The 20,955-nt window shown below is 47.8% G+C and overlaps 1 protein-coding gene across 2 annotated transcripts in view; it reads left to right on the top strand.

The window, feature by feature from the left end:
• LOC308634925 (caspase-7-like) overlaps window positions 1–19,667 on the top strand; it is a 32,078-nt gene extending 12,411 nt beyond the window's left edge. For both annotated transcript variants that reach the window (XM_081269121.1, XM_081269120.1), the window contains exons 3-7: window positions 10,734–10,870; window positions 11,344–11,472; window positions 13,802–13,977; window positions 14,344–14,473; window positions 18,235–19,667. In XM_081269121.1, the coding sequence (XP_081125247.1) occupies window positions 10,734–10,870; window positions 11,344–11,472; window positions 13,802–13,977; window positions 14,344–14,473; window positions 18,235–18,464 (802 nt within the window). In that variant the 3' untranslated portion in view covers window positions 18,465–19,667. The remainder of the gene's footprint in view (window positions 1–10,733; window positions 10,871–11,343; window positions 11,473–13,801; window positions 13,978–14,343; window positions 14,474–18,234) is intronic.
• Window positions 19,668–20,955: the final 1,288 nt, after the last annotated feature.

The raw sequence follows: 20,955 nt of genomic DNA, 5'->3' as shown, positions 1-20,955 counted from the left end.
CATTCAAAGAATTCCTTCCACATGAGGCTGGTGCTGTGCTGTGACAGCTGCTGACTGAGAGGGGGCAGGTCTGGGCCCCTAAAGACATAGGAACATGAAAATCCACCCAGAGCATCTCCTTTTCATTAAAGGAAGATGTCACATTGTGCCTTCAGACTTGTAGGGGTCTCAATGGCTGAACTGTGGAACCAACCCAGATGCCTGTCAGTAGATGAAGGGATAAAGAAGCTGTGATATATATTCACTATGAATATTACTCAGCATTAAGAGAGAATAAAACCATGGCATTGCAGGTAAATTGATGGAGTTGGAGAACATCATGCTAAGTGAAGTCAGCCAATCCCAGAAAACCAAAGGCCAAATATCCTCTCTGATAATTGGATGCTGATCTATAATGGGGGGAGAGGGCATGGGAAAAATGGAGGGAGGAATTTTAGTTAGGGCCAAAGGGAGGGGGTATAGGGGTAGGTAAGATGGTGGGATGAGAAAGGACATCATTACCGTAGATGCATGTGTGACTGCACAAATTGTGTGACTCTACATTGTGTACAACCAGAGAAATGAAGCTGTGCTCCAAAATAAAAAGAATAATAGATGTCTGTTCCCAAATTTGCAGTGTCATATTAGTGCCATATTGAAGCAGCCATGTTATCAAACTAAGTAAAATAACAGTGGAGGTGGAATCCAATTGGACAACCTGGGATCAGATCCTGGTCCTGCCTCCCATGCTGTAGTTGAGGGCCTACTGCAAGTCATGTGACTTTTCTCAGCATTAGTTTCCTCATCTGCATCATGGGGATATCCATTCTCACACCTTTGGATTGGTGTGAGAATCTAATAAAATAACCAGAATGTATCTAATGAGGAAGAAATCACAGAATCATATTGTTAAAATTGGAAGACTCCTTAAAAGTTCATTTACCTAACTCCCTTCTGTTTTGAGCAACAAAAATAAGACCAGAGAGGTAAAGTAATGTATCTGTAGTCACCCAGCAGGACTGTACCAAGATACAGGCTTACTTAACTTGGAGTCTAGTATTCCCACCCTGATGTCAAGTGCCACCCACAACTGTGGTGGCATCGAGCTGTTCAACCACATTAATCCTCCAACAGCAGTTTTTTGCTTCCACCCAAGTGGGTCAGCAAATTCAATTCTTCATACACACTGCACACTTTCTGCTTCACTTCAGCTGTGGGATGGTACAGGGACAGCTGCTGCAGCAGGATAGCAGGGACCCTCCCTCCGGTCGACAGGGCACGTTTCAGGAGTAGTGAACCACGTGTCACTAAAATGAAACATGGTCAGAGTTTAGGAACTGTGAAGCTGCATCCTCTATGCAGATAGAATTTCTTTGGGTATTTTGGGTTCTAGCTCTTCCAGAAGGGAAAAAAAAATCAAGATGAAAAGAGTGAGAGAAGGAGGTAAATAATCAGATTTTCAGAGTGTCTTAGTCCACTTCCTGTTGCTATAGCAGAATGCCTGAGTCTGGATGATTTATAAAGAACAGAGGTTTATTTTGGCTCACAGTTCTGGAGGCTGGGAAGCCCAAGCACATGGCACCAGCTTCTGTTCGGCTTCTCGTGAGGGATTTATGTTGCTTCAACTCTGTGACAGGAAACAGAAGAACAAGTGGGCATCTACAAAGAGAGGGGAACGTTAGAACCACCCTGTCCCTGGAGAACGACACTGATGCCTTGGTGAGGGCACCATGACACAGTCACATCTTCAGGTCCCACTGCCTCTCAATGCCATGACACTAGCAGTTCAGCTTCAACCTGAGTTTTGGGGGGACCCACCACATCCAACTGGAACACACAGTACTAGAAATTTAAATGCTGTTAGAATAGAGTGGTTAAGTCCAGTACTAGAAAAGCTGCATGAGAACATGACCTGTGGCCTCCGCAGTGAGCAAGGCCGGGGATCCCAAGTGAGAAACATGTTTGAAGGCCTTGCGTGATTCTGCCCTGAGCTCACTGGCCCTGCGTCTGGCGAGGGCCTGTGCTGGCGAGTTTGTGTGTCACTCAGAAAGAGAAAGGAAGGGTGGGGTGACTCCAGGGTGTGGACCCAGGCACCTTAGCTGTTGTGAGCTCTGGGCCTGCCCTCTATACACACAGACACCTCCTGGGTCTTCCGCTCCCTCTCCTAGGCTATTTGAAAATATGCCAGCCTTTATTGCTCCTGGATTTTTTTTAAAGTTCTTTGTCCATTTTTATCATCAGAGAGAGATCTGATCATCCCTTTTTCGGGGAGAAAGAAATGTGTTCTGTCTTGCTCCCAGAGCTCAGTTCACGTGGGGAGGGCCGCAGGGAGCAGGGTGGTCGCCCCTCCATCAGCCGGCAGTTAGCATGGACTGCAGGTCCCCACCCAGACACTGGGAGAGGCATCTCCAAACTGGAGGCCGAGTAGGCGTGCTTTGGTCCTGTGTGTCTGCGTCTTCCTCCACGCACTTGGGGGTCGAGATGGGAAAGTTCATTAACCCCAGGGCTATCCCCTCCATGCAGGACCCCAGGAAGGGTTTACATGCTGCTTCTGCAGGTCCAGGCATTGGGCGTGTCCTGGAGCCTCCTGATGTCCCTGGTGTTCCTGGTCTGACTACCTTTAGAAGCAGGGGAAAAAACAGCCTGGTGAACTTGAATGTTTTGATTTAACACAGATTCACTTCCTGTCGTCGGTGCATGTCCACGGATCTTGCCACGCATGTGCTTGCTGTGTGCAGGCTTCAGTCGACTTGGCACTTGAGCGGTGGGTCACGTGTGCTTGTTCGTCATGTCACAGAGCTGCAGGATGCCGTGTTCCATGGTCACTCCGCCTCTTGCTCGGCCTTCCCGCCGCTGTTCTGGGTTTTACTTTTAAGGCTCCTTCTGCTGGCTGCCTGTTCACGGAAGGGGTTTCCCCTCCCCCTGGACCCCGCGCTCTTAGAAAGTTGCCTTTGCCCTGGGGAGGCGTCCGGGGTGGGGGCTGCTGCGGGGTGGAGGCTGGCCAGTTTCTGCCGGTCAGCAAAGAAGGGAGAGGCCAGTGTGACCTTCCCAGCCGGGGTTTGAATGGTCCTATGGAAAACTCCAGCGTGCAGCTCACTGCTGATTCAGTCGCAGGCCCTCAGGGCCCACGGGGCCTGTGCCAGTCTCCCGTCCCCTGTGGAGCTCGGAGCATGTTGAGTTTTTATTATTACAGAGAAGAGGGAAACTCGCTCCCTGTCGTCGCCGGGCGAAGTTTGCTTCTGCTGCAGAGGGGGCCCCTTCCCGATGGGGACGCCAGGTACCGCCCTGCACCTCCTTTTCCTCCCTGCTCCGCCCTGGCCTTGGTGTGCTAAGGCCGACTGTGGGGATGCCCTCTGTGGAAGCCATGAATGAATCATCCCCCAAATATTTAGACAGAGTAGCTAGCAAACCCGAGCCCTGGGGAGGCGCAGGCCCAAGCTCTGCTTAGTGTTTGCTGAGGAATGTCTGCAAACACGAAGCAGCTACTGGGAGTCCTGTCCACAGAGGCACTTTAGGAAACAAACAGGAGTCCATTTGCAAGCTTCTCTTCCCTTCCAAACATAGAAAGGCGTCATTCAGGTTGTGAGCAGCCCAGGGGATCTGGGAGAGCATAAGACCTGTATTTATCTACTCCAACGAGGGTACCCAGAGGGGATTGTAAAAACTCCACTGCTGCTCTCTGAGGCTTGCCCCCTCCTTGTCAAGCAGGCAGAATACTTTTATTCTGTAGTGTTTTGAGGGAATGAGCTGCTGGAGATTCTTTAAGGAGGATCTTTCATCTAAAAACCCAGCAGAGCTTGATTGTAAATTTTTGACTCTTGGTTGTGGTGAAAACGTACCACGCTGGCCTCACACTGAGATTAGAGGTTGCAAGAACTGGCTCTGGACCTGAGAAGTTGGGATAATCTGGTTCCTTCCTGGTAGCTGATCAGGCACGATCTGTGTTCCTGGCAGAGGTTTGCACTCACCCGCAGGCCCCCAGGAAATGAAGATAAAGGACTTGCCCCGTGTTGGCCAGGAAGCAACCCCAAGAAGCAGGGTGGTGGGCCTGGCCGTCTCTTGGTCCTGGGGATGGGCTTCCCAGTGCACTTCAGGGCACACTTCAGTGACTTTCTAATCATCCCACCAGGGTATCAAGTTTGTTGTGATCTTGCCTGTTCCACGCTAAGCTCAGTGACTTAGTGGCCAGATTTATTATTATTCTTTTAAAATCTGCAGCCAATTGTGGGATTCCTGAGCTTTTAAGAGGATTTTGAACTTTGAATTCACTGGTCTGATTTATCGTGGACTTTGCATTTAACAGCAGCTTCCAAAGCAAGAACCCTTTGTTTCTTCTTAGCAGAATGATCTTGGGGAAGAAAGTCTTCCAAAAGTAAAAAGGGCCGAGAGAAAGGCAAGGTTTATCTGCAGTTGGCTGAGGCAGAGTGGAGGGGTTGATGGGTAGAATGGGAAGCAGTAGAATCTGGCTTATCAGAAACCTGGGGCCAGTTTTCTACCGTGGTGCATACTGGGCAGAATCAAGGGATAAGGACTGTCTGTGCACGTTGTAAAGCCTGAGTCTATGAAAACATCCATGATGCTTGTTCACCACCTAAGAAATCCCTGAGGAGGTCCCTCTGCCCAGTGTCCCATTTGTCCCATTTAGGAGAAGGACGTGCATGTCCAGGTCTTCTGCAGGAAGTTCCTAAAACAGGGCCACAAGAACAGCCACGTGTAGGAAGTCGTATGCCTGGGATGATGGTTGGCTGAAGAAGGTTCTAATCTGGACCTTTGAAAGCTGCTTATTTCCTCCTGGGCCCCTCCCCAAGACCCTGCGGAGCCCTGCTGCAGAGCTCTGCCATCTTCTTGCAGTGGGCTAGTTAAGGAGTGCAGTTCCCCAGCCCCCAGGCCCTTTCTTCTTTCCCACCCGGTTGTTAATCTGACCCCAGCAGCTGATTTCTGGGCAGATGCTAACTCCTTTTTAGCTGCTAGAACCGGGACACAAAGCGTGCCTCTGCTGACTGAACCCAGAGGGAATTTCTGCTCACACCCAGGAGACCCCAAACAATGTGTTACACACGAGAAATGTTCTAGGATGGCGTTGCCTGGGGTGGCATCTCCTGGGAGCCTTTGGTGATGGTGTTACTGTAGCTGTGACTCAGTGCTGGGCCCTACTGTCTGAGCTGAGTGAACTTATCAGGTTTCAGAGTCATGAATCTCACCCTCGGCCTTAAAGACGCCACGTGCTGCCCAGGGCTCCCCCCAGAGGGCCTGTGCCCTGCAGCTTGGTACGTTTGAGGTTCTGGTCCAGAGCTGCAGGGCTGAGAGGCTGTGTCCACACAGATAGGTGATGCTATGGTGAGGCCAGCTGCGCTCTGTCCTGCACGGGACCCAACACCATCCTCCAGGAGGCTCTTTAAGCAAATATGAGCCGCCAGAAGGGGGGGGTGTGGGGTGGGGAGGGGGGGCAGCACCCTCTCTGCTCTTATGGGCCCCAGAAATAGCTGAGGGGAACAGAAAGGTCAGAGGCCACGCTGTGGGCAGATGGTCTGTGCCATGGGCCTCAAACTTGAGAGTGTCTGAGCCTCTGCGGGAAAACTAGCCAGCCTGGCTCCAGTTGCTCTACGTCTAGGGCAGGATTGGAATCTCAGTGCGGCCAGCCGCCGGGGAATAGGAGAATGGTGCTCTTCCTCGGGGTAAGTCGGGCCCTGCCCTGCCCTGCTTTGATTAGAACAAGCTGACGTAATCATGCTCTGTGAAGTGGGGCGGGTGCCTCAGAATTGCCGGGGTTAAATGAGAAAAATGCCAAGGGGTAAGTGAGCAAAAAATCAACTGTATTTATTATTGTGTGAGTGTTGACATGGAGGAATGAAAAGTTTAAAATATTAGGGAGAAGGTTAAAATTGCTCAGGAAGATGGGGTTTCCAGGGAGCCCTTAACAAGTAGCACAAAAATGTACGAAGCCAGTAATCTTCAACACAGGCCAGATCTTGAGGTCCTGTTGTAGTGGCAAACGACTTTTAACTCTTCAAATAGTAATTTTTAGGTTAATGTTTAAAATAATGCATGTAATTTAAAAAGCTGTCCCGGGAAGATTCTCTCCCTCTTGCCTGTGGTCCTGCTGCTAGCTGCCCATAACACAGGTGACCAACCATGAGTCTTGATGGTGACATTTCTTTCCCACTTACTCCATGCCACGCGCTTTTAGTGCTTTGTGGCTGTTCACTTGTTTGTAAGTCTGAGGTAGCTGCCGTTATTGTGTCCTCCTTACAAGTGAGGGAAGTGAGGTACAGAGAGGTTAAGCAACCTGGGGTGTGATCACACAGCTCTGTGGTGGAGCAGGGATTCAAACCCAGAGGTAGTGCGACCCCAGAACCCAGGGATTTATCCACAGCACCATCCTCCAGGAGGATGAAGAAAACGGTTTTATTTTCTTCTCAGTTTCCCCCTCAGGCAGCCTGCGCCCCGGGGGTCTGCACTTCAGTCTTGCTCCCTGGTGGGCTCTGCTCTCTGGAGCCCGTCCACATCAGCACAGCCTCGTTCTTCGCAGGAGTGTGATGGTGATTTAAGACCCACCCCCGCTTCGTGGTCCAGCCACAGACTGGACCTTCCTGCTTTTCTGCTGGCTCTTAGAGGAGTGAGTCCCTAGGTGAATAATCGAATTGAGGCCTGTCATGAAGGTGCGAGATTGGGATTGAGAGGGGCAGGGAAATGCAGGAGGAAAACCTGGCCTTCCAAAAGGGCTTCCAGGTAGGACCGGATCTCACCTCAGAAGGACTCCACAAGAGAATCCCCATCCAGGGGCCACCCTGAAAAGCTTCCCTCTCTGTAGTTTTTTCCTCCTGACTTGGGACCCTTGAACCTGAGTGGATACCTAGTTAATGCCTCTGGAATGCTCTGCTGGCCCGAGGGTCACTGGTTGGGGGCAGGCAGGGCCTTGCTCTATTGTATTTTGTTTTCATTCCTTTATGAAATATTACTGAGTACCTACTGTGTGCAGCACTTTGTAGAAGCTGGGAAACATCCGTGAACCAGGCAGACTCCGCCAGACCAGGTGATGTGGGCCGCCCAGGGTCCTGCCGGAGCCAGCAGCAAGATACCCTGTGAACTACGGTGGTGGTGCTCAGAGACAGATCAGCAGGGCGTGCGTGACCTATAGGGCTTTTCTGGGTCCGCCTGTGCCCTGTGAGCCTCCACGAGCTGTCGAGAGGGCTGAGCCTGTGCAGGGGAGCGCAGCCCCAGGGACACCGTCACAGAGACCTTGGTCTTTGCCAACCTGTCCTCTGACTTCCTCAGGACACATGGTGAAGCGTGGCTACCAGCAATTCTCAGTTAGTCCTTTGAGAAAAACTGATTTTTTTCCTCAATTCCAGTTTCAAATTCCCAGGCAAGAGGACTGATTGGCCCAGCCTAGAGATCAGGAATCCTTGGGACACTCAGAAATGGCCATGGGGTCAGGGGACCTCTATGGGAAATCACTTTCTGCCAATAGGGTGGCTCTTGCCACAGTCTTGAAGGGAGACTTGGAGAGTTGGGGTGGATTATCCCCCAGAGAGAAGGTGTCCCCCACATCTGGGAGCTATCAGGAGGGGGACTAATCTCGGAGGCTCATTCCTGCAGAATGCGTCTGTCTGCAGGGGACTTTGGTCTCCCTCCGTTTGGCCTGGGTCCTCCTTGTCAGTGGGTCTCTCCAGGTACTGCTGTGGCAATCACCGCTCTGGCTTGGTCCCCCAAAGCTGGCTCTTCTTAGGAACACAAATCCGATCAGACTGAACTGATCATCACACTGTAACGCACCTCTGTGGCATGGGAAGACCTGAGTTTAACGAAAAGCTATTTGGGTTAGAAAGAAACGTTAAGATTGACTGACTCAAATCCAGAAAGAGGAAGCACATATCAAGTTCACTTTAAAAAATCAGAGTTCAGTTTGAGGGCAGGAGAGATAAGGGAACTTTTGAGGTATTTATCAGGGCTAAAAATTACATTGTATGTTTCATTTTAAGGTACACATCATAACTATGTGTATGTATCTTTATTCCCCCAAATTAATTAATTTCACAAAATTAATTTGTAACTAAGAAATTAATTAATTTTTGATTTTCATTGTGATAGAAGCAGAGACCTTTCATTTTTCGTGTAACCTGTACCCACCTGTTTTTTTCTTGTAAAAGACGTTTGCTGGTTTTATTTTGCTCTTTGCTGAGGATGAGCTAATGGCACCTTTAAAAAAGTCACAGCTTGTTTATTACTTGGTGGTTGTCGTGTAGATCTGAATCTCAGACTATAGAAGTAGAAATTCATCTTTTCAAAGTCCCAGTGCATGACACGTGACTTCCGCTGGCCACACTCGCTAATCCCTTTAGGGTTTTCAAATGGCCTTCAGGGCCCAGGAATCTTGCTGTTCAGTTTTCTCTCCTTTTATCCCTTCCTGGTCTTTTCTTGAAAGGTTGAGGAGAATGCTGGATGAAGCCCACCCTGAAGCTGCCTTTGGTTGAAAGGTTCGGTCAGTCAGGGGCCGGGTATAAGAAAAGCCACAGCTTAGACACCAACTTTCCCGAGTAAGCTGGGAGAAGAGTAAGTCCTGTAATGAATTTCCCTATCAAAGACAGAGTTTGATCAAAGAAAACCAGTCTAGTAAAGCCCGCTCTGGGAGGCATGCCAGCCCTGAACGTCAACTTTCCTGTCTGTGCAAATGCAGAACAGGCAACAGGTCACTCAAGCGCCTACCCGTAGGTGGCCGGTGCCAGTCTGTGCCCACTCACCCTGAGCCAGTTACTTTACCACCCAGGCCTCCCCTGCTCATCCTTAAAGCAGGGGTTGTGGTGGCACCCACCTCTGTCTTTGGGGTGCTCACAGAATTCAGTGAGAAAATGCAGCTGGGAGCTTTCACCCACAGCAGGCACTGACCGGTTGATGGTTATTATCACCTGTAAGGTGGGCCTCACCCTCCAACCTACCTACCTCCAGGTCCTCTGTCGATCGTTGTCAGTCCTGCCCATGAGCTTGTCCTTGGACAGAGCCACAGAGCCTTTTGCTGACGCTCCTGTCTGCAGGGGGAAATCTTCACTGGGAGGACTGCGGCCACCCACACCTCCAGAGGGCTGCACCTGCTGCCTGTGAGCAGCGCCATGGATAGGAGAGGATGTAGGTGCTCTGAAGGGCAGGGATTCCCTGGCCAGGTCACACAGGGGAAGTGGACACAGTTCTGCCATCCCAAGTCCAGCGCTCCTGGGTGCCGTGCTGCCTTCTGGGGACATGGTGTGAAGCAAAGCTGGCATTGCTGAGCACAGAGGGGTGGGGGAGGAGCCCGAGAAGGCAAGAGAAGGGATTCAGGATATTCTCTGAAAATACAAAGGCATCTCGGAAGAAATGGGACCTCGGGAAGGTGGAGGACCAGGTCACAACAAAGTGGAGAGAGGACGTTAGACACACCCAGCCCGTCAGGAATCCGGGCCCAGGCAGAAGGGGAGGGAGAAAGGCCTCTTCCCCTCAGAATTGCTGAGAGCACCTCGGGGTGAGAGCACCACAGCAGGATGGTGAGTCGTCCTGACTGATGCTCCCGGGCGCGGGGTCTCACTTCTCAAAGAGCATGTCGGAGGCCAGGTGAGGGTCCTCTCCGCCCGTCACTGCCTGAACAATCCCCTGCCTCCTGTGGACCTCGGTTTCGTGCATACAGTGAGGGATAAGATTCAGTCAATCAACCTATTCACTTATGAAGTATTTATTGAGCACCTACAAGCCAGTCCTTGTTCCGTGTGTTGGGAATTCAGCGATTTTCGGAACACATGAAAGTCTGTCCCCTCCTGGTGCTCGTGTTGGCCTGGAGAGTGGCAGGGCTGCTTCCCACTCTCCCTTGACGTGGGTCCCCTGCCCTCTGGGAATGGCTTGGGCTCCCACCACAATACCTGCATGCCAGACTTGGCAGATTGGACCACCAGTCATCTGGAGATAAGAAGGGCCCTCCTTTCTTTTTTAAATTGCCCTGTTCCTTTTTTTCTTTTTAAATATGCGTTATTAAATTATAACATTTCCACATGGAAAAGCACACACGTGAATTTTCTCTGACACCGCATGTAACCAGCGCTTATACCAGGGAACAAAACATGACACACACTTGAGAGACAGTCCTTGGGTCCCTTCTGGTTCCTAAGCCTCCGACTGCGGGAAAAACCATCTGCAGACGTCCAGTTCCAGGTGTTAGTTTTCTAAGTGCTGCGGGTGCCTTTTCTGTTTGGCTCTTTACTGACCATTGTATTTGTGAGGTTTGTTCTCGTTGCTCCATGTTGTCAAGGTCCGTTCCTTCTCATGCGTCTGTTTCACGGCATGAATGGTCAGCAGTTGAGACACTCTGCTGTGAATGGACGAGTGGATTATTTCCTGTTGGGGGCGATTGCTGGGAACCTTTGGGTAAACCTGTCTGCGCTCCAGGCAGTCCCTCTGTCCTCGGGTGTGTGTGTGAGCTCAGTGTTAGTGGAATCTGCCAGTTTTGCACAGTGGAAGTACAAAGTAGGTTCCCCCAGCCATGTGTGATCATTCCAGACGCTGAACACTCAGTTTCTTTCACACGGTAGCCATTCTGGTGAGTGTGTCCTGATCACATTGTGATTTTAATTTGCATCACTCTGACATCTAGCAGAATTTACCAGGAAACCTGTTTTAAACATGACAGTTCAACAGGGCCATCTGTCCACCCCAGGTCTGCACCCTGCGACTTTCCTGGGCACAAAGGGCCATGACTCTTCCACAGCCCTTAACTGGTTTTATATCTTTCCCAGTAAGAAGAATAAAAATGGTTCCACTCGATCTGTCAGGATCCCCCGGGACTGCGTGCCGACGTATCAGTACAACATGAATTTTGAGAAGGTGGGCAAATGCATCATCATCAACAACAAGAACTTCGACAAAGTGACAGGTGGGTGCTGTGGCCTGGGTTCCCTCTCCCATTCCGTCCCATTTTCTCCAGTTTGTGTTGGACATTCAACAGAGAAATGCTGTGATGCTCTGCCCACATCCTGTCACAGTCAGCTCTTCTCCAAAGGTGGCCTTCTGGGAGGGGCGGGGATACACAGAAACCAGGAACTTGCAGTCCCATGTCCCACCGTGTACATTAGCTGATAAGGGACTTTGACCAAGGGCCACCGAGGCTAGGAATCAAGGGGCCTGTCTGTCATTGAGTGGGCTGAGAGCTACAGGAAGAGGGCAGGCGGTGTCCCCTCTCCTGTGCATTTGCTCCTCATTTCATTTGCTTATTGAAATCGTGACCTCGGAAGGTGTTTTATGTACTCAGAGGATGTACTTTGGAGCTGCCACCGGCACCTGGGCACCTGGCTCCGTGGTACCCTGCACCCAGCACTGCCTATTGGTGGCTCTGCTCGCTTCCCACAGGTATGTGCGTCCGAAACGGAACTGACAAAGATGCTGAGGCCCTCTTCAAGTGCTTCCGGAGCCTGGGTTTTGACGTGACCGTCTATAATGACTGCTCTTGTGCCGAGATGCAGGATCTGCTGAAACGAGGTGAGCGCTCACCCTCCTCTGCCTTCCTCCTCTGTGGAGAGGAGCTGTGTCTGGCTGGTCTCGGGAGCACAGAGGATTTGCCGCCTGGGGATGATTCTTCCTCTGGCCACTCTGTGCCTGTGCTGCTAGAGGCGGGTCTCTTTCAGAAAACTGGAGTATCTCCGGAAAAGCAGCTTAATTAAGCTCTCACAAGAGAAACAGGTGTGAACATACAGAATCGGTGTAGCTTCATAGGACTGATTCCTAGAGAGGCAAGAAATCTATAGCCCCCAGTGCAGAATGGAGTTGAGATGGAAACTTTTCCCCGTGGCAGATGGAGAATAATAATCCCCATATACTTCAGAACTGCAGCACGTCCACGATTTCATTTCACTAAATCTTTATCACAAACCCTGCGATGCTGGCTCCCAGCAGTACCATGCTCATTTTATAAATGTAGGGATAGAGACATACTGAAGAGGAAATTATGGACAGAACCAAACCCCAGCCCGTCTTCCAATGTGTTTTCTATATCCCACACCATCTAATGGATGTCACTTAGGTTACTCTGGAATTTAGGGCTTGTTTGAAGATCAAGTTGTACAGATTCATTTGACAGTGACCCAGAGGGAGTAGACAGTTCATTGCTGCTTATCTTAGCTGTGTTCTAGAAAAGAAGACGACTCTACCCTCTTTTTTTTTCTTTTTTAACTAGGCATCAGTTTTAATTAGGCTTTTTTCTAATTTCTTCAAACTTGAATCTTATAATTTGAACTCCTCTGCCCTAGTAGGTTGTGTAATAGAACACCCTAGGAATCGGGAGTTCCATTGTGGGTCTAGTACCAGTGCCAACAGCTGGGTGCCCCGGGCCAGGCAACTGTACCTTTCTCATCTCTTTACTTTCCTGAAACATGGACCATGCTCCCCGCTCCGCTGGTTTCCTGGGGTTGGAGGATTAACTTTGCCAAGTATAATAGCCTCCATAGGCACGAGGGCAGGTGTTGGTTTCTGTTCTTGGGAAAAGTGAATTCTGCCCCAGCCCAGAGCAGGTCACGTCGCATCCTATTAAAACAGTAAAGCAGGGATTTTCCTTGACTGTGTGTGGTCTGGGTCCCAGGGAGGATGAAACTCTCACTTTCCAGCTCTGTCCTGATTCATTTTATCTTAAAATAAGCTAAGAATTCCAACATTCATCACCTTCACCTTGCCCCTCTATTATCAAAACAAACACAGAAGTCACCGGGCAGATCCTCGCACAGGTGACTCAGTGATGGGAACAGCAGAGGCCACGCCGGCTCTCTGGAACCAATGAAGCAGAGGGCTTAGCAGCACCATTGGAGCGTGGCTCCCAGGCTCCGATGCTTGTGCCCTCTGTGGCCAGTGCTGTGGCACCCCTGCGAGATTCCAACCATGTTTCATCTGTGAAAGAAGAAAAATGAAACCTTCTGCATGGGGCCCAGTGAGAATAATAAGACGGTCTGTGTGAAGTACCTGGATAGGTGTCGGCACAGAGTAGGTGCTCATGAAATGTTAAATATCATTCTTCGCCCCCTCACTGATCACAGAGAAAAATTTGTATCATGTAAAAGCTGCCGTTTTAATCATCTTTAGGTGTGGAGTGCAGTGGCATTAAGCATGTCCACGTTGCTTGCAAACATCACCATCGTCCACCTCCAGAATTCTCTTCATCTTCCGTAACTGAAGCATCAAATCTATTAAACACTAGCTCCCTATGTCCCCTTCCCCGTAGCCTCTGGCCACGGCCATTCGACTTTCTCTCTGTGCACTTTACTACACTTGGTACCTCGTCAAAGTAGAATTACACAGCATTTGTCCTTTTATGACTGGCTTATTTCATTGACATAACGTTTTATTTTCTCTAGCCAAATGCCTGCATGAGGCCCACTTGACAAATATTAACTGATTAAACAGGTTCTGCCACCTCTACTTACAAACCAGGAAACCAAGGCATCAATGGTTAAGTAACCTGCCCGTTGTCCCAGACCCGACCAATGGCAGGGCCATGCCCTTCTGCTCCCCAGTGTGCTGCCTTCTGGCAGCTACTTGGCTCCTGGGTCCTTAGGGTCACTCTTCGTGAAGCCACTCCACCCAGGGTGTAGACCAAGTGAGAATTTCAGAATTCTCTAACTTCCTTCCACTGGTCTCCACTCAAGGGTCACCGCAGACAGTCCCGTGCTTTGAGCGGAGCCCTATCCCTGACCACCCTTCACCTCTCACCGGTTCCCCTCCAGCAGTCCTGGGCGGCTGCCTGCTTCCCTCTGGGGGTGCCACATCAGAGGTCCACAGGGCTTCAGTCTTAATTTTCAGTGTTCATGTTGCTTGCCTGCAGCTTCTGAGGAGGACCATTCCAACTCAGCCTGCTTCGCCTGCATCTTATTAAGCCACGGAGAAGAAAATTTAATTTACGGTAAAGATGGCGTGACACCAATAAAGGAATTGATGGCCCATTTTAGGGGAGATCGATGCAAAACCCTTTTAGAAAAACCCAAACTCATCTTCATTCAGGTAATCACTTTTCAAAGTCAATACGACTGCAAATGGGAAAAGACTGTAGGGTGACTGGGGTGGCACTGTCTTTGCAAATCTCCGTCTCTATGGGGCATGCAAATTTGGGTTTGGTTTTTCCGCTCTAAGTGGTTGGTTTATGTATTTGCCTTGGATCCCAAAGGAAGAAGGTTTCTTTAAGACTTGCAACACTTTGCCTCGCTGCCTAACTGGGATCATCATTCATTCACGTACTCATTCATCCAAGGACCACTGAGCTCCTCGTATGGGCCTGATATCACAGTCCCTGGCATCTGGACACAGCAATGAACGGCCCGTGCCTTTCTGTTCCCAACACCACAAAGTGATCTCTCCTTTCATTTTTAGGCTTGTCGAGGGACAGAGCTCGATGACGGGATCCAGGCTGACTCAGGGCCCATCAATGACACCGATGCTAATCCCAGACATAAGATCCCCGTGGAAGCCGACTTCCTCTTCGCTTATTCCACAGTCCCAGGTATCCAGTTAGCTGCCTCTGCTCACCTTACCAGCCAATTCCACCATCAGACCGAAGCCTCGAGGCCTTTCCCTGTTTCCCGTTGCTGCGTGAATTAATTGCAGTTTGAACATCCCTCATCCAAAATGATTTCAATCTGAAACTTTTTGAGCCACCAACATGCTCAAAGGTTTGGATTTTGGAGCATTTCAGATTTTGCATTTTTCTTGTCAGGATGCCCCATCAGTAAAGACCATGTAAATGTTCCAAGACCTAAACACTGAAATCTGAAACACTTCCAAGCATTTTGGATGACGGATACTCAACCTGTCCTATAAACACAGTGGCTTATGACAAATGCGTTGTTCGCTGTTCTGGCAATCAGAATCCCCAAATGAGTTGTCAGAATTACCTTCCTTCAGGAAGCTCAGCGGGGAAACCCATTTCCTTGCCTTTTCCTACCATGTCGGAGCTGCCTGCGTTCGTCGGCTGTGGCCTTTCCTCCATTTAAAGCCAGAAACCTCATATCTCCCTGACCCTTCCTCTGTTCTCACATTGCTCCCTCTTTCTGACCACAGCTGCAAAGGGCTCTAGTGATTAGACTAGCGCACCTGGGCAACCCGGAGTCCCCTCTCATCTCAGTTCTATAACCTTAATCACATTGGCAAAGACCTTTTTGCCACATAAGATAATATGGTGACAGGTTCCAGGGTAAGGATGTGGACATCTTTGGGGACCGTTATTCTGCCTGTTCACTTTTCTGTCCAGAAAAGCTGAATTCTCTCACTTGTTCCTATTATTATTAGGAAGTTATTATAAAAACAAACATTTCTTCGGTGCTTTGTAATTTACAGTGGGACTTTGTGTCTTTTACGTTGTGTCATCCTTATGATAAAAGTGTAGTTAGTTAGAAAAGGTGTTATGGTGTCCTGATTTTACAGATGGAAAAATTAAAATGACCTTGAGAGATGTGCCCAAGGTCAGGCAGAGATTTCATACACAACTTCTGGGCCAGGATTCCTTCATACTCACAGGTACCAGAAAATGCCAGTTGTGAGCAAGCCTCCTCATTATTTACCAAGCACCGTGCTTTCCTGAGACTGTTCCGTGAAAGTCCTTCCTTTATTTTGGATGTAAACCATCACTGAGTTAGAATTCTCCCAGCTGCAATGACAGTTTTGTCAAATGGTTGGTGCAGTGGTTTTGGTTATAGTAAATAGATTGGTGTTTTTGAAAAAAAACCAGCTCTGGCAGGATCTACAGATGGGATCTTAAGAGAACAATAACTTCACAAGTTTTAAGGATCATTTAAGATAGAAAGTAATTTGGCCTTCCTGATCTTGGGAAGGAGGCAGCGTAAGGGCAGTCATATGTTACTGTAAACAGACATGGTGGTAGAGTTGTATGTGCTCTGAGCAAAGTCTCAGGGAAGAAAGATGAACTCTTCTAGGGAGGCAGGCGAGAGAGTTGTTCCTTAAAAGGAGCTTCTGTAACTGAGTCCTGAAAACTCAGAGAAGGGGAAGAGAAGGATTATTTGCCAAGCAGGTCAAATAGCCGAATGCATTTAGCTAAACTTAAGATTGTATCAGGATTTATCAGTTAACTCAGGCTGCTATAACAAAATGCCATGGACTGGATGGCTTAAAAAACAGTTTTAGAGACTGGGAAGCCCAAGATCAAGGTGCTAAACGATTTGGTTGCTAGTGAAGTCTTGTAAATGGCTGTCTTCTTACTGTATCCTCACATGGCCGGGAGAGATAGAGCATGAGTGGGTGAGGTCTCTGGCGTCTCCGCCTATAAGGACCCTAATTCTGTTGGATCAGGGACTCACTCTTGTGACGCCATTTACTCCAAACTATCTCTATAAAGGTCCTGTCTCCAAATACAGTTATATTGGAGGCTGGAACTTCAACATATGAATTTGGGGGTGGAGGGCATATTTCACTCCATAGCACAGCATGTGACAGGGCATGGCAAGAGGCTCTGTTGTCTTGGGCCCTGTGTGATACACTAAGCAGCCTGAACTTAATTCTAATAAAGAGGAGCACGGAAGCTATTTGGGGTGCAAGTCACAAGATGACATTCGTACTTTTGAATGGTTACCTTGGAGCCCCTGTAGGCCAGAGGTCAGAGGTCACAAAACCAAGGAGATGGTAGTCTATGCCCAGCCTCATCAGGATACCATATTGAATGAGATAATGTATGTGCCCTACTAAAGCCCTAGTTCAGGCCACATGCAGGTAGTTACCGGTACCTTGCACTGCAGGAGAGAATTCTAAATCACTTTACACAGTAACTTACTATGTATTGACTGTTATTCTGGAACTGGTTGTTATAAAAATTATCATTCACCTAGTGTGACTCAGTGGCAGTAAGAGGAAGAAGCACAGCTCATCATGGAAACCAAAGACAACCAACCTTATTGGTCTTGCACTCTCTTTTTAAATGAAGGTGGGGGAGTGGGGGGCCTGCAGGGAGTGGACTCTTCCCTTGTCTCTGGATGAAAATTGCAGTAGGTCCATAGATTTGCTGCTATGCTAAGACATGAGACAATACCATAGAAACTTTTAAAAAGTCACAGACAGCTGCAAAACTATAACCAGAATGTCCAGTCAGAGATAATAACTAAAACTCCAAACTCAACTTGGCTTTAAAGTTCTCCCAATTCCTCAGCCCTGCTGTAGGGCTAAATGGCTAAAGGGGCCTTGATCTTTCAGCTTTTTCAATAGCTTTCCATTTGAAAGATCTATTTTTAGATTCTTCCAGAGTCAAATATAACAGGGAGTCTGGGAAGGAAGGAGGCAAGGTTAGGGATAAGACGTGAGTCCCATGGTCGGTCATCTGACCTCTCATACCCTGGCCAGGCAGACGATTGGAACACTCAGTGCTGCTCTGCATCCGGGGTTCCCTGGGCCCTGCTCCTCCTCCTCAGCCCTTGTATTTGCATCTCTATTCCTGATTAGTCTTCCTGGTTTCTTCCTCAACCCCTAGACATCCTCTAGGGCCCTGGTGTATCCTCTCTCATCCGGGGTCTTCTTGCTTCTTCAAGAAGACCTGTTGGTCAAGACCCAGGACAAGCCTAGAGCTAACTTTCCCGCCCATAGGCGTGTGGGGTCCATGAGGAACACATCTTTGCCCTGACAGTGCCAAGCCCTCGGGGCAGCAGGCTTTCCTGCCTCAGCCCCTAAGGTATTCAGCATCCCTTACCTTTGCATTTCTTCAGCAGCATCCAGCTCTGGTTTTGTGTCCCCCCTCACCCCCGCCAAAAGCAAGAACACTCTCACAGTTCTCTGAGATTCCTTGCAAAGCTCTCTTCTAGGCTTGAATTAGAAAGTTGCACTCACCCCAATTGTATGGTGAGGAGTTGCAGGGTTACAGCCTGGGCCTCCGCCTTTCTTATGGAAATCTCCAGAAGCAGATGTGTCTCACTCTCACGTAGGTATCTCCTAGGTATTATGTGGATAACTCTATCAAAGCAGATGCAGGAGAGTGTTCTGGCAACATCCACCAACACTAGCCCTGAGTAATATTGTCTGTTATTGGATTTCCATTACAGAACACCCAAAGCATTCTTTAGCATCTTCATGAAATTTTCTCCATCTAAGGTGTTTGTTCTCATCAACATGATTCTCATTAGTGACTTGTGTACAAATTAGAAGGGAATCATTTCCAAAAAGCCAGGCATGAAGAAGATCCCAGAGACTGACAGCTCATGCTTATTGGTGAGTGCACTAGCTACCACAGTTAACTGATTGGATCTTCTCATTTCTCTCCTCTCAAAGGCTATTACTCATGGAGGAACCCCGGCAAAGGCTCCTGGTTTGTGCAGGCCCTCTGCTCCATCCTGGATGAGCACGGCAAAGACCTGGAGATCATGCAGATCCTCACCAGGGTGAATGACAGGGTAGCCAGGCACTTTGAGTCCCAGTCTGAGGACCCGTGCTTCAATGAGAAAAAGCAGATCCCCTGCGTGGTCTCCATGCTCACCAAAGAACTCTACTTCCCCAAGTAGCCATTTCTTCTAGCTGAGAAGCTACGAATCATTCATTGATGAGTCAGGTTATTATTGTTATTATTTTGAAGCTCTTGAAATATCCAGAAATGTTATGAGATTTTTAATTTCAGGAAAATTTATTGATTCAACAGGGAAGAAACTTTCTGGTGCTGTCTTATGTTCTCTGAATTTTCAGAGACTTTTTTTTTACAATGTTCTTCATTCAATGACTTTGTAATTTCCACTTAAGATTAATTTTGTTTGTATTTCTCTTACCTTGTTGTTGTACTTAGTACATGCAACAAAAATGACCTCTTGGCTGTGTCCACTGTAATTGATGGTGACATTGGTAGAGAGTCAGGGTCATGTTTGCAGTTCACGAAAAGAATTCCAATTTTTGTCAGGAAAAAATCTGAGGGGATACTCATTGGCCTGTATTGCAGAAAGTGGGCATTGTGTGGTTTGAGTGGATTTTTATTGGCTTAATGCAGATTCTCATGCAGACATTCCCAGGTAAGTGAGAAGAGGAAAATAATTAATGGTTCTAGTATGTGTCAGTTAGGATCCAGTCCAGAAAATAGAAGCCATTCTAGGTGTTTCAATCGAGGGAATTTAATACAGGAAATGCATCTACATCAATGACAGAAGAGAAACCAACAGCAAAAAGCTGTTACTACACTTGGGATTGTGAGGATAATGGGGGATGTGTGGTTTCCGGAGTCCAGAAACCAGATCAGTCACAGGAACTGGCACCATGATGGAACTGCCTACTGAGAGCTGGATCTACCAAAGGACTCTGGGAAATGGAGTCATGGCAAGGACAAAACCACCACCTGAGATGGAGACAAGGACAGAGCTGAGTTGGATACCCAAAGATGCCCTGGCCTCCCCTCTCTGTCTTCCACCAGCACCTTACCATTCCACCTCAACTGGAAGCCAGCTGGTGGCTGACCTGGGAAGGGTGACTTCCCCCGACACAGAGCAGAGCAAGGGATCATAAGGGAGGAGAAACGAGTGTCGACCTGGTCCATAATGTGAACATAGTGATCATATTCCCTGGTGTTCAGCAGTTCACCCGTTCAATCATTTATTCATTGAGCTGTCGGATAATCTACATATGTACAAAATAATCTGTTTCTGCTTTATGTGCAAAATAATTTGTTTTCGTATGAAAATACACCTGGAACTTTTTAAATTATTCCAGACCTTATTCTGAGTAAATTTTTTTTGTTATCTCTAATTCTATAAGTGAGGAAGTTTATAGCAAATATTTTTAGCACTTTGTGTTCAAGGTGATATTCTCTTTTGAGCTCTTTATACATTACTTTATTCTCTCTACCTAATAACTGGTTAACAAATGTTCATATTTATTGATTAAAATGTGGTTTCTTAATTCTTAACCGGCTTGGTTTGCTTTCCTTTTGAAGTGATTAATGGCAGTGGGAAAATGTTAAGACAAGATTAAGAATTGAGCCTCCTTCTGGGCACAGTATCACACCCTCGTGATCCCAGAAGCTCAGGAGGCTGAGGCAAGAGGATGGCGAGTTCAGAGCCAGCCTCAGTAACTTAGCAAGGTCCTGAACAACTGAGCCAGATCCTGTCTCAAAATAAAAATATGAAAGAGGCTGGGGATGTTGCTCAGTGGCCAAGTGCCCCTGGGTTCAATCCCTGATACAAAAAAAGAAAAAAGAAAAGAATTGAGTCTCCTGACTTGATCTCAACACAAAATATAACATATAATTTTATTTTGAAGCTGGAACACTAATAAAGTAAGTATAGTCATCTTTGTAAAGCTGTTTGGGACCAGCTGCTGTCATTAATTTTGCCAGAAAAAGAAAATCACATGGGGTAAAAGTATCTTCTTTCAAATAAGAAAACTAGTTTCAGGGACAGTTTATTGGACTTGTTCCTGGTCTTCTGCCATCTAAAATATACCAAATGTTCAAAATTTAAGTGGAGATCATAAATCAAGAATCAACAAGCATCAATTCTACCATGCCCAGAATTCACAGGCTGTTCTTTGGAAAGTAGGCTGTCTTTTAAAGGCCCCTTATTAGAAATAGATGATCGATGTGCTTAGATACATTGCAATTCAAAGTACAAACCATAGCACTTTAATTTGCTTTGTTAGCTTCATTGGAAGGGAAAGAAATGATCCCAAGTGTTAGAATTATTTTTTAAGTTATCCAACAGTTATGGGTAATAAAGAGTGAATATCACAAGTTCAGCATCAAGATTTCTATGAAATTTGGATTAGGCATGATCAGCCAGTAAAGCTGATGCAAATACCAAAATCTGAAAATCTCTGAAATCTGAATTGCTTCTAGTCCCAAGTATTTTGGATAAGGGGGTACAATTTCTTATATCCATTAGACTAGAAGTATAAATCACAGTTAAGAAAGCATCTTCAAGCCAGATGTGGTAGCACATGCCAGTGTGGCACACCCCAGCAGCTCCGGAGGCTCAGGCAGGAGGATCACAAGTTCAAAGCCAGCCTCAGTAACTTAGT

Source organism: Spermophilus citellus (genome assembly GCF_964194105.1).
Source record: "Spermophilus citellus genome assembly, chromosome: 16".
Taxonomy (NCBI): domain Eukaryota; kingdom Metazoa; phylum Chordata; class Mammalia; order Rodentia; family Sciuridae; genus Spermophilus; species Spermophilus citellus.
This window is presented reverse-complemented; position numbering and strand designations above follow the sequence as displayed.